Source organism: Elgaria multicarinata, chromosome 5, assembly GCF_023053635.1.
Source record: "Elgaria multicarinata webbii isolate HBS135686 ecotype San Diego chromosome 5, rElgMul1.1.pri, whole genome shotgun sequence".
Taxonomy (NCBI): domain Eukaryota; kingdom Metazoa; phylum Chordata; class Lepidosauria; order Squamata; family Anguidae; genus Elgaria; species Elgaria multicarinata.
Genome location: NC_086175.1, coordinates 121,854,641 through 121,867,410, shown reverse-complemented (window position 1 = coordinate 121,867,410; position 12,770 = coordinate 121,854,641). Strand labels below are relative to the sequence as shown.

Below are 12,770 nucleotides of genomic sequence, written 5' to 3'. Positions count from 1 at the left end.
TTCTTTCCACAATCTGCTCTTTCCCCCCCCCCCCTCACAGCCCCTACTTTTTTTTGCTCTTACAGGCCCCCTGCTGGGAGCTTGCTTGCAATGACATTTTGAAGAGGGAGAGGCAGGAGCAGGAACGGCTCCGTGTGAAATACTGACATTTCACATAGCATCTGATTTCACTGCCTCAGACTGGAACCTTTGTTTTCCACAGAAGTTCAGTAGCTTCAGCATTGCAAAGGAGTCAACCAGCCTCCACAAACTTCTTTCTCCCCCTCCGCTGTATTCCCCCCACCCCAAATAGAGCTGGACCATAAGGAAGGCTGAGCGAAGGAAGATAGATGCTTTTCACCGAGGCTCAGGTGACCTCGGTGGCATGGAGTGCCTTTTACAAACTCTGGTTGGTGGCTCAGCTACGCCCCTATCTGGACAGGGATAACCTAGCTTCAGTTGTCCATGCTCTGGTAACCTCCAAGTTAGATTACTGCAATGCACTCTACATAGGGCTGCCTTTGAAGACGGTTCGGAAGCTGCAGCTCGTGCAAAATGCAGTGGCCAGATTGATTTTGAGAACCAGAAGGTTTGATCATATAACACCTGCTCTGGTCACCTTGCACTGGCTGCATGTATGTTTCCGAGCCCAATTCAAGGTGCTGGTTTTGACCTTGGGACCACAATACCTGATGGAACGCTTCTCCCAACGTGAATATACCCGGTCACTACGTTCAACATCTAAGGTCCTCCTCCGGGTGCCTACTCCGAGAGAGGCTCGGAGTGTGGCAACAAAGGACAGGGCCTTTTCGGTGGTGGCCCCCAGACTATGGAACGATCTCCCTGACTAAGCTCACCTGGCACCAATGCTACTATCTTTCCGGCGCCAGGTTAAGACTTTCCTCTTTGCCCAGGCATATGGCGGCACATCCTAATTACCCACACATTTAGTTTTTAATCGGTTTTTAATGCTTTATGTGTGTATGTTCTGTGTTTTAAATTTTTAAATTTTGTATACTTGTTTTTATCTCAATTTTAGAATTTCTGTAAACTGCCCAGAGAGCTCTGGCTATGGGGGCACTATATAAGTGTAATAAATAAATAAATAAATAATTTTGAACTGTGGTGTTGGAGGAAAATGCTGAGAGTGCCTTGAACTGCAAGAAGATCAAACCAGTCCATACTCCAGGAAATAAAGCCAGACTGCTCACTTGAGGGAATGGTATTAAAGGCAAAACTGAAGTACTTTGGCCACATAATGAGAAGACAGGATACCTTGGAGAAGAGGCTGATGCTAGGGAAAGTGGAAGGCAAAAGGAAGAGGGGCCGACCAAGGGCAAGATGGATGGAGGATATTCTGGAGGTGACAGACTTGACCTTGGGGGAGCTGGGGGTGGCGACGACCGACAGAAAGCTCTGGCGTGGGCTGGTCCATGAAGTCACGAAGAGTCGGAAGCGACTGAACGAATAAACAACAACAAATAGCTAAAGGCCTCAGATTATAAGCTCCATCACACCTAGGAAGAAATGCTGGCTACCGTCACTTCTCCATCATCTCTCAGTGACTTCCTGACTGTTAGAGCAGTACAACAATGGAATCAGTTACCTAGGGAGGTTGTGGGCTCTCCTACACTAGAGGCATTCAAGAGGCAGCTGGACAACCATTTGTCAGGGATGCTTTAGGGTGGATTCCTGCATTGAGCAGGGGGTGGGACTCGATGGCCTTGTAGGCCCCTTCCAACTCTGCTATTCTACGATTCTATGACTTCCTGTTTGAAAACAGGAAGTAAACAAGGAGTACGAAGCCCATTCAGTTGGGCGTTGCAATCACACTGCTTCTCCCCCACACAGCAGGAGAAAGCAGAATCTTCCGGTTTAAAAAATATTTTGGAGTTTTTCTGGGTTTTCTTGCAGCGCAAGGAAGGCCAGAAGGGGCGGAAGGCTCGTGGGAGGCAGACGAAGTCTTCTGAGGGACCTCCGAGAAATCCATGAGTGCCCAGTAATGAGTGTGCAATAAAACGTTCATCTGATGGAACTCTATACCAAAAGGTGGATTAGGACTATGTGATTTCACGATCCAAGAAGTGCTGGGGCTTTTAAATACATTTTTCAATTTAAAAAGAATAAGGAAAAACCCTCAGCCACCTCACTTCATGAAGTTAATTTAAGTATGTGCAATCCTTTACAAACCCTCCACAGCCGCCTAAATCCCTCTCTCTGAAAAGACCCATTTCGCTTGGGGAATTTTCTCTCTCTCTCCACCACCCCTCCATTTCCAATCACCTTTCTTCTTCTTTCCCTCTTTCTTTCCATCCTGGTTCTTTTCTCTCTCTTCTTTATTTCACTCAAAGCATATCTTAGGGAAATTGTTTAGAGATGGTTCTTATTGGTGGGCAAGAGATGTTCTGAACTGTATTTGACTTTATACAAACAGGAAAGAGGGTTTGATTTTCTCCTTCTCCTCCTTACCCAGTTCTTTAAGAAAAGTGGGCTCACTTGGTTCCAGAGGAATGAACCTGGGCTATTTTGCTTGTCAGTTGCCATTATGAAGCCATAGGAAGGACCATAGCTCAGTGGTCAAATACATGCTTGCCATGCTGGAGGTCCCAGGTCTAATCCCCAGTATCTCAGTCAGGAAGTCTTCCCTGATGTCCAGCTGGAATCTGGCTTCCTGTAACTTGAGCCCATTATTCCAGGTCATAGAATCATAGAAAAGCAGAGTTGGAAGGGGCCTACAAGGCCATCGAGTCCAACCCCCTGCTCAATGCAGGAATCCACCCTAAAGCATCCCTGACAGATGGTTGTCCAGCTGCCTCTTGAATGTCTCTAGTGTGGGAGAGCCCACAACCTCTCTAGGTAACTGATTCCATTGTCGTATTGCTCTAACAGTCAGGAAGTTTTTCCTGATGTCCAGCTGGAATCTGGCTTCCTTTAACTTGAGCCCGTTATTCTGTGTCCTGCTCTCTGGGATGATGGAGAAGTGATCCTGGCCCTCCTTTGTGTGACAACCTTTCAAGTATTTGAAGAGTGCTATCATGTCTCCCCTCAATCTTCTCTTCTCCAGGCTAAACATGCCCAGTTGTTTCAGTCTCTCCTCATAGGGCTTTTTTTCCCCAGACCCCTGATCATCCTCATCCTGATCACCCTCCTCTGAACACGCTCTAGCTTGTCTGCATCCTTCTTGAAGTGTGGTGCCCAGAACTGGCGCAATACTCAAAATGAGGTCTAACCAGTGCTGAATAGAGGGGAACCAATACCTCGTGTGATTTGGAAGCTAGACTTCTATGAATGCAGCCCAAAATAGCATTTGGTTTTTTGTTTGTTTTTTGCAGCCATATCACACTGTTGGCTCATATTCCGTTTGTGATCTGCAACAATTCCAAGATCCTTCTTGTTTGTAGTATTGCTGAGCCAAGAATCCCCCCATCTTGCAACTGTGCATTTGATTTCTTTTTCCTATGTGTAGAACTTGACATTTATCCCTATTAAATATGGAGGAGCTCCATATTTCTCTTTGCTCTTCTGCTTCCCTGATACATGTTTCCCCCTCTCCCTATAGCAGTCTTCCCCAACCTGGTGCCCCCTGGATGCTTTGGATTTCCACTCCCATCAGCCCCAGCCAGTATGGATAATGGTTAGGAATCCTGGGAGTTGTAGCCGGAAACATCTGGAGTGCACCAGGCTGGGCACGGCTGCTCCATAAGATCTCCATCCCCGGCTCAGTGAAATGTAACGCTTCTCATTACAATAAGATACGTGTGGTGGGAGGATTCTTTTATTATTATTATTTTGTGTAACATGCTTGGATGGGTGCACACCAGCGATTCCAAGAACTACAGAGAAAATTACAGAACACTGATTCACTTATATATACACAAGTAGAAAAAGTGCCACAAACAGCAGCCCTTGGAAGCAAAAGCAAATGAAGTTCATCCAGGAAACCTAATGAGCAAGTGGTCCTCATGTGCAGCAGGGGAAATGGTCTCACTACTATTGCAAAATAACAATGGAGAGAGAGAAAAAAAACTGCCATGATCTAAATAGCAATTGTTCTTGCAAAGCCAAGTTTAGTTAGTAGGCCGTGGTTTTAATGTTCCAGTTAGGAGCTCAAGGATATCCAAGCCAACATCAAACATCTTTAGAAAGATTAACACAACTGAAATGTACAGTAAGTCTTCTAGCACTTGCTGGCTATTAGTTTAAAAGCCTTCCTTGGTCTCTAAATCCTATGGAGGCAGTACAGTGAAGTCACCAGACTAACTTAAAAGATACTGCTTCCCCCAGCCCTACCACTGCCTTTCTGGGGCTTTGTCCCACTGACAACACAGACTGGGTTCGGATGGCACAATAACCAATGACGGGTTAATTAAACAATGATGGCTTAATTAATCTATCAAGGGTTATCATGTCATATGGTGGGAGATTTTTTGACCCATGATGGCTTATTTGGCTAAAATAAGCCACTGTGGGTTATCTGTTGTGTGGTGGTCACGCTGGGTGATTTTGGCTGACTACAGAGCTGTGAGAACAGCTGCCGCTCTGCTCTTCCTTGGCTTACTGATTAGGAGCATGTTAAAGCAACCAAGCCAGCAGTGTAGAGGAGACAGGCTATGGGGTTTGGTCCTGATCCTGCAACCCCCTAAGGCGTTATAGGCAGCTCCCGTTTTTTGGTGCACCTGGGATTTTTGCTGCTTTCACAATTAGTGCTGGGGTTTTGTAGTGCATGGTGCGTCTCCTTAGTAGAGGAGACAGGGTATGAGGTTTGGTCCGAATCCTGCAACCCCCAAAGTGTTCTAGGATTCTCCCACTTATTGGTGCACTTGGGATTTCTTCTCCTCTTGAGTAAATGCACAGGGGTTTGATGGTGGATTGGATGCCTCCTGACTGGGGGAAGGCTGTGTATGAAGTTTTGTCCCAATTCAGTGCTTTAGAGATAAAACAGCACCACTGCTTGGCTGAGAGGACTGCAGCAGGACAGTGTGTGTGTGTGTGTGTGTGTGTGTGTGTGTGTGTGAGAGAGAGAGAGAGAGAGAGAGAGAGAGAGAGAGAGAGAGAGAGAGAGTAAGGTGACCATATGAAAAGGAGGACAGGGCTCTTGTATCTTTAAGAGTTGTATTGAAAAGGCAATTTCAGCAGGTGTCATTTGTATATATGGAGAAACTGGTGAATTTTTCTCTTCATCACAACAGTTAAAGCTGCAGGTGCCCTGCCTTCTTTTAAATCTGGTCACTCTAGTATAGCTCCTGCACTTTTAACTGTTGTGATGAAGAGGGAATTTCACCAGGTTCTCCATATATACTAATGACTCCTGCTGAAATTCCTTTTTCAATACAACTGCTAAAGATACAAGAGCCCTGTCCTCCTTTTCATATGGTCACCCTAAGAGAGAGAGAGAGTCAAATTACACACAATAGCTTAATAACCTACTCATAGGAGCTTATCAGCCCACTCATGTGGCAGGAAATCGTGGGCTATTTAAAAAATAAACTACTGTGTGTAGCTTATTAACCCATTGTGCCCCAAAGCAAGACCCTTTACATCAGTCATTCACAGATCTATCCAGACAATATCACTGTTTCAGAACCACAACACAGGAGAACAGACGGGTCTTCAGAAGAGTCAAGTGAGCGAGCCAAGCCACACACCAAAGGACAAGGCAGAACTTCCTCCAGAGATGGGGACCTGGAAGATAATAACAACTTTCACTAATAGGTCCACATGCAGCCCTGCCACAGACCACACAACGGGCCACTTTGCCACGTCGTTCAACGCACGGCAACCAGAGGCTCAACATAGGTTAAGTCAGTCTTGACTAACTGAAAATTGGAGGTCGTTGGGAGGCTGAGCGAGGCCTGCAAGCCCTTGCAGTCATCGTTTTTCGTCCAGGCTGTTCTGTAGGATAGAACTCCAGAAGACCGAAGCCTTTGCTCCCTTGAATCAGGAGTTTTCCGACACACGTTGAGAAAGGTCTTGAGTTCTGCCCTGAAATTCTCATTGAGCCAGCAGTAAATAAAAGGATTGTAACAGGTGCTGCTTATGGCAAGCCAGTGGAAAGCAAAATAGAGGCCGTTGTTGGTGCGGATGACTTGGCTGGAGAGAAGGATGACGTAGCAGTTTAAAGGGAACCAGCAGACGGCGAAGATCACCACCACAAGGAGCAGCATTTTAACGGTCATCCTTTTCTTCTTCTGCAGGGCGAAGTGCTGCTCTATTGTCACATCCCCAATGGCGTTCTGGAACCAGAGCTTCTTGGCAACAGTCATGTAGGTGACGGAGATAATGAGTAGGGGCAGAATGTAGAGTAAAATGAAGGTCACCAAGTCCAGGTACTTCCAAAATAAATCAGCTGGCTCGGGGAAATCGGGGAGGCACAAGGATCGGGTGACTTCTTCGCTGCAAATTAAGGGCAGGGACAAAATCAAGACAAGTTGAGATTCAGTTAGCGCAGTAAGAAAATGATGGAAACAGGTGTATTGGAGGACTAACCCCAAGGTCCACATCTCCTCTCTTTTGGCTCCAGCTGTGGGGAAAATGCTATGTCGTTTATCCTACAGCCTAGAGCTTCAGCTATGGGGTGGTATATAAATGAAATGAAATGAAATGAAATGAAAATAAATACATCATACAGCACTGAACAGGCTCCTGAGGGACTTTTCTGCAGCCCACTTTTGTTAGGTTAACTAAGAAACGACTACGATTCTAGCCCTCATGACTTCAGAGATGGGTTTTGGGCATTTATTTATTTAGTTAGTTAGTGATTTACAATATTTGTATGCTGATCCATATCTAACAGATTCCAGAGCGGTGAACACAAGAAGTACAATAGTAAAAAGAGAGAAATAGTAAAAAGAATTAAAACACTGTGTTAAAATGATTCAAAGCAGAATGACAATAAAAATCGTGGCTGGCCATTTAAGGAATGCTTCCTGGAACAGAGCTGTTTTTAGGAGGCGCCATAAGCAACACAGTGTTGGCCTGACCTCCAGGGACAAGGAGTTCCAAAGAAAAGGGGCCACTACGCTGAAGGCTCTTCTCCAGGTGGACTCCAATCAGGCCATAAACACTATGGAAGAACCAGAAAAAGAAGGAAGCGGATCCTTGTGTGTCTTCTTTTGCAATTTTGTAATAAATAAATTGTGTGATATGTTTCTTAGGTGCCCCTCAATTCAGATAATCGTATGGAAAGGAGGACAGGGCTCCTGTATATTCAGCAGGTGTCATTTGTATGCATGCAGCACTGGTGAAATTCCCTCTTCATACCAACAGTTAAAGCTTCAGGAACCTTGCCCTCTTTTGTATCTGGTCACTCAAGGATACAAGATTCAGGAGAAGCAGAAAGCAAATACAAGCAGTCATTTCACAAGTGCCCAGGAGTGAGAACTAATATATAGTAGTGGGGGTGTGATGTGACTTCCCCTGAGTGATGACGCTCTCTGTCAAAAGAAAGAAAGAAAGAAAGAAAGAAAGAAAGAAAGAAAGAAAGAAAGAAAGAAAGAAAGAAGAAATCATCCTCACCTATATTCAAAAGTGAATAATTTCTGATAGATAGCATGTGGAAGGGAGAAGCATGAGGCCATTAGCCATATGATGCAGATACACGTGAGACCTTGTGCAGTAGAAATCCGAGGCTTCAGAGGATGCAGTATCACCTATATGCAAACCATACCAACACAGTTATTTAATATAAAAAAACACAAACAGTTATTTTCACATTTTAGTTTTAAAATATAACAGAAAGCATCTTATTGATTGATTGCATATTTATACTGCCCAATAGCTGAGGCTCTCTGGGCAGTTCACAATTAAAACCACGAAATACAACAGATCAAAATATAGAAAGCTTTAAAAATGTAAATATACTATGCAAAACCAAAATAAACCCAGCAGTAGTTACAGCCCAGGGAAAGCCTGTGAGAAAAGGTGTATTTTCAGGAGATGTTTAAAGGATGTTACATTTTCCGCTTCCCAAACTGCATGAAAGAGGGTTTTCCAGGTGGTGGGTCTTCTACAGAGAAGGTCTTGTGGCACCTTTAAAGCTTAATAGGGCAGAATCCAATGGGGTCCCTGCTGATCACCAATTCCCATCTGCAACACCACTTCCAGAAGGGAGATTTAGCACTCCTGGAGGCACCTGAAAACAAGCAAAAATGCTCACTTCTGGAATAGGGCAGGTTAGCAGAATTCGTGTTAAGGAAGCTCCACCAACCTGTTCCAATCCAGAAATGAGTGTTTCAGCTCCTTTCGGGGCTTCCTCTGGGAAGCATTAAATCTTTGTTGCACAAATGGGAAGTCCCACTTACATAACGAAATTGTTAGTGCTCAAGAAATCAGAGGGGGGGGCATAAATGCCCTTCTACCCTTTAATCCGGCATCCTGTTTGCCACAATAGCCAAGCAGACATCCCTGGAAAACCCACAAGCAGGACATGAGGATAATAGCCCTCTCCCACAGTTGTTCTCCAGTGACTGGTATGGAGTATATAGACATCATGAGAAGTAGCCTTATCTTCGAAAAATTAGTCTAATTCCCTTTTAAAGGCAATTAACAAGACCACGTTAGGGTATAGGAAAACCACACAGCCAGTAATGGTTTTAATATATCCTAAGAGACTGTCCCCTGAGAGCCAATGTGGTGTAGTGGCTAAGGTGTTGGACTGGGAGTCAGGAGATCCGGGTTCTACTCCCCACTCTGCCATGGAAACCCACTGGGTGACTTTGGGTCAGTTACAGACTCTCAGCCCAACCTACCTCACAAGGTTGTTGTTGTGAGAATAAAATGGAGAGAAGTATTATGTATGTTGCCTTGGATTGCTTGGAGGAAAAAATATGGGATATAAATTACTGCATCTTTGGACACTTGCCAGGAAATATAGAATAGAGATCTACTTGTCCCACATTGCCACCAGTTAATTAGACAATAGTCTTTAAGGTGGTGCAGGGTGTCAGGCAAGTGGTGCTATCAGGGGTGTTGAACAAGTATTGTTGGTAGGGAAGACAACATGATCGTCAGGCCTTCTTTATTATACATATAGGCTTTTGGGGGGGGGCATAGTGTTTACTCGTCTTTAGAGACTCATTTCCCTAAGCAGAGATTTCAAGGGATACCTTTAAGCTCTGTCACCATCAGAAGTTGCATATTAATCGCTCTGCCTATATAGGCAATGGCTTCTGGGAAAATGGAATAGAACAAGGAGGGATGTTGGTGTTGAACTTCTTCCAGTCTGAGGGCAGCATTCCATTTCTAATCAGGAAGCCACATTCCAGTGCTGGACAGGGCCAGATACAAAAGCGGTGGAACCAAAAGCGAATGCGGTGAGGCCAGAAATACCAATATATTTCAGGTTAAACCTTGGGCTCCATCACACCGATTTTTTCCCCTCTGGTTTGTCTCTGTGTTTTTTACCTCCGTTCCATAAGCACATGAAGGGCTCCATCGCACACAGTCCCTTTCACGTGGGTTTTTATTGTTGGCCCACTCCACTCCACTCCGCCCCGCCCCTTCTCTTTCCTCCTCCCGTTCATTGGTTGTGGTACTCTGATGGGTGTGGGCTCTTCCCTACCCCCCTTGCTCTGGCTTTGTTATCTAGTCATTACTTTTAAGGTTTCATCTGGGCTCCGTTTCTGCGAGCAATGAGGGGTGTGTATGTGGAGCACTAAAAAGTCCATTCAACCAACTAACAAGTCCCTACAATGATGTGCTGGAGGAGGAAAACCACTCCGCCCTCCCCTTTCATCAGCAAGACTCCATCAGCAAGACTCCATCAACACATGCTCCAAACAAAGAAAAAAATGAGAGGGGAAAATTATCCAGACTTTCCCTGCACCAAAATAAAACACAACAAGGGGCGAAATGAGTGCAAAACCACATACCAGGAATGGCAAGTGTGCGATAAATCGCTGGTGTGATGGAGCTCCTTATTGCTAGTAACTAAGCCTTAGAGGAGGCATTTATCCTGGTTGTGCTTTTTATATTGTATTTTGTATTTGCGTTTTTAACTTGTTGGTTGTTTTATGATGGTTTTAATTTTTGTGAACCGCCCAGAGAGCTTCGGCTATTGGGCGGTATAAAAATGTAATAAATAAATAAATAAATTTCAACCTTTAGAACGGGAGGAAATGCACAAAAATCAGGAAACCACCTAATGATCAGTGGTTGGTGATGTGGCCATCTGGGAGAAACCCATAAGGATGGATTTGGCCCCGGGGCCCAAAGTTTTGCACCCCTGCCTTAAATGCTTTTAGAAGAAAAATAAATAATAATCCAAATTCACAAATTGCCGTTCACTGTAAGAAAGGACTCACCTGCCGTCTGTCCACAGCTATGGCTGTCAGGGTCAAGGCAGAGACATGGAGAGAGCAGTACTGTGCAAAACGGCTGACATGGCACATCTCTTTCCCGAATATCCACGTGCTGTTCACAAAGCGAGCCTGGGAGCAAAACAGATTTAGCTTTCAACAGTCACAATAGGTTTGCTTTGCTTTCTTCTCGTATAAAGGTAGGGTGACCATATAGAAAGGAGGACAGGGCTCCTGTATCTTTAACAGTCGTATTGAAAAGGGTATTTCAGCAGGTATCATTTTTATGTGTGCAGCACCTGGTGAAATTCCTTCTTCATCACAACCGTTACAGCTTCAGGAGTCCTGACCTCTTTTGCATGTGGTCACTCTAGTATAGCTCCAGCAGCTTTCACTGTTGTGATGAAGAGGGAATTTCACCTGGTGCTGCATGCATACAAATGACACCTGCTGAAATTCACTTTTCTTTACAACTGTTGAAGATACAGGAGCCCTGTCCTCCTTTCCATACGGTCATCCTAAATTAAAGGGGAGCATGTCCCATTAGCCCCCTTGCAGTGGCGGTTAGTTCTTCCAATCCAAATGGATTTTTGTCTTTCAATCTATTCCCCACTGCAAGACCCTTCTCTGCTCTTGTTTTCATTGTTCTTCATTGCAGTATTACTGAGAGCTGAGCAAGCTGCTCTCTCTCTCAGCCCACAATCTACAAGATGGGGAGAATAATACCTACCTTACAAGGGTGTTGTAAGACTTACAATGGGATAATCTATGCAAAGTGCTTGCTATACAAGTGCTACTATTTGTCAATGACAAATAATCATTTTATGAGTAACAGGATGCGTACATCATCATCATCATCATCATCATCATCATCATTTATATACTGCCCCATAGCTGAAGCTCTCTGGGCGGTTTGCAAAGATTATAGCTCTGTGTCCAGGAAATCAAAACTGGTTTGGGTTCAGCAAAGAAAGACTTCCATTGATTATTACATATTTCTTTCTATCTGGTTCAGGTTCAACTTGCTAATTGCAGGCACAACAGATAGAGTTTATTGGAATCCATGCCGAAAAAGCAGACTGAACTTAGATTTCAACCACTAAAGCCGAACAACCCATGCCAGTTTGACTCCTGAGTGCTATAGAAACGGTGAATAGTAATGCTGAAACAAACATGCCCCGCGTGGCATAATGAACAGAGTCTCTGGAAGCCAGGAGTTGATCAAACAGCATGAAGTTCCATTAAGCAGATGATAATTCATTCAGCAATTAGAAACTGTTTGTGAGGAGCAGCAAATTCAATGCATTCAGCTTGCTTGTTTCCAGATGAAGAAACCACTAAAGCCACTAACAAATCACAAAAGTATGTCACATATATGTTAGATATGTCTGCGGTGTATCTAGATAACATAATCTATTAACAGTGTGTTACTATGGGCTAAAAGCACTTTGCATCCATTATCTGAGTTATTTTTACACAATCTGGTAAAGTTCAGCTTTCATTTTTCTAGGGCAGGAGTAGAATGCATAAGATTTTACAGATGGATTGTACCTAGTGCTCCTGATACTCTGATGACAAAAAGTATTTAAAAAGTTTCAAATTGCCCATCTCAACCTGGTGCCCTCTAGACGTGCTTGGACTGCAACTCCCCCATCACCCCAGTCAGCACAATCACTGGTGGCCAGGAATGATGGGAGTTGTATTCCCAGCACAACTGGAGTGGCACAAACTTCTGGAATTCTGCTTTAGAACGTAGCAGGTTTATTACAGCATGAACATAACTTTCTTCTTCAATTTCACAAGACAGATATACATTGAATCTGTATGCTACAGGTTATCAACATCGATAAAAGTATCTAAACACTGAACAATTACCAGTTTTAAAATTATGGATTTGAAAGCTTAAAGCTTAAGAAAGTCCACTATTTAAAAAGAGAGAGGATTTTAGCAGGCATACTTGAAACTGACATATACCCATAAAGGGAGCGGAATAAGAAATCCAGATGCAAGCATGTGTTATTTAATCAGTCATCTCAGAAATAGACATTTGCCCAAAATTCTTACCAAAGTAAAGGGAGTGTTGAGAAAGGTGATCATTAGGTCTGCGACGGCAAGATTCGCAATGAACAGGCTGGTGGCAAAATGCATCCGTTTGTTTTTGATCACGACATGACATACTAGGACATTGCCAAAGAGTGAGAACACTATGATAAAGGAGTATGCTGCGATAAGAAGGGCTTTGACAATAAGATTTTGGGAACCTGTCCCGTATCTTCTCCCATCCAGTAAACTCTGCCAATCCGCAAGTGAATAGTTTGTCCAAGGAAAGAAAGTAGACATGTCTGGTATTTCAAACGATGCTTCTAAGCTTCCATTGACTGGAAACTTTTCCGATCTCTCAAAAGCGTTCGCCAAGTAAGCGAGGAAAAACCACATATAATGGGTAATCATTTCTGAGGGAGGAAATTCCACCCTTCTCTCTTTAGACTCAGAAAT

General features: G+C 44.0%; 1 protein-coding gene across 1 annotated transcript; it reads right to left on the bottom strand.

Moving 5' to 3' along the window:
* Positions 1-5,744: 5,744 nt before the first annotated feature.
* Positions 5,745-12,725, bottom strand: GPR83 (G protein-coupled receptor 83). The gene is made up of 4 exons (XM_063127743.1): positions 12,339-12,725; positions 10,281-10,406; positions 7,495-7,628; positions 5,745-6,372 (listed from the first exon to the last, which is right to left on the bottom strand). Exons 1-4 carry the CDS (start codon positions 12,723-12,725, stop codon positions 5,745-5,747), a joined length of 1,275 nt encoding a protein of 424 aa, XP_062983813.1.
* Positions 12,726-12,770: the final 45 nt, after the last annotated feature.

Coding starts and splice junctions, on each gene's coding strand:
- GPR83 (XM_063127743.1), bottom strand. CDS start 12,725: ATGATTACCCATTATATGTGGTTTTTCCTCGCTTACTTGGCGAACGCT. Junction 7,629..10,280: donor TAGCTGTGGACAGACGGCAG/GTGAGTCCTTTC, acceptor GTTTGCATATAG/GTGATACTGCATCCTCTGAA. Junction 6,373..7,494: donor TTATTCACTTTTGAATATAG/GTGAGGATGATT, acceptor CTTAATTTGCAG/CGAAGAAGTCACCCGATCCT.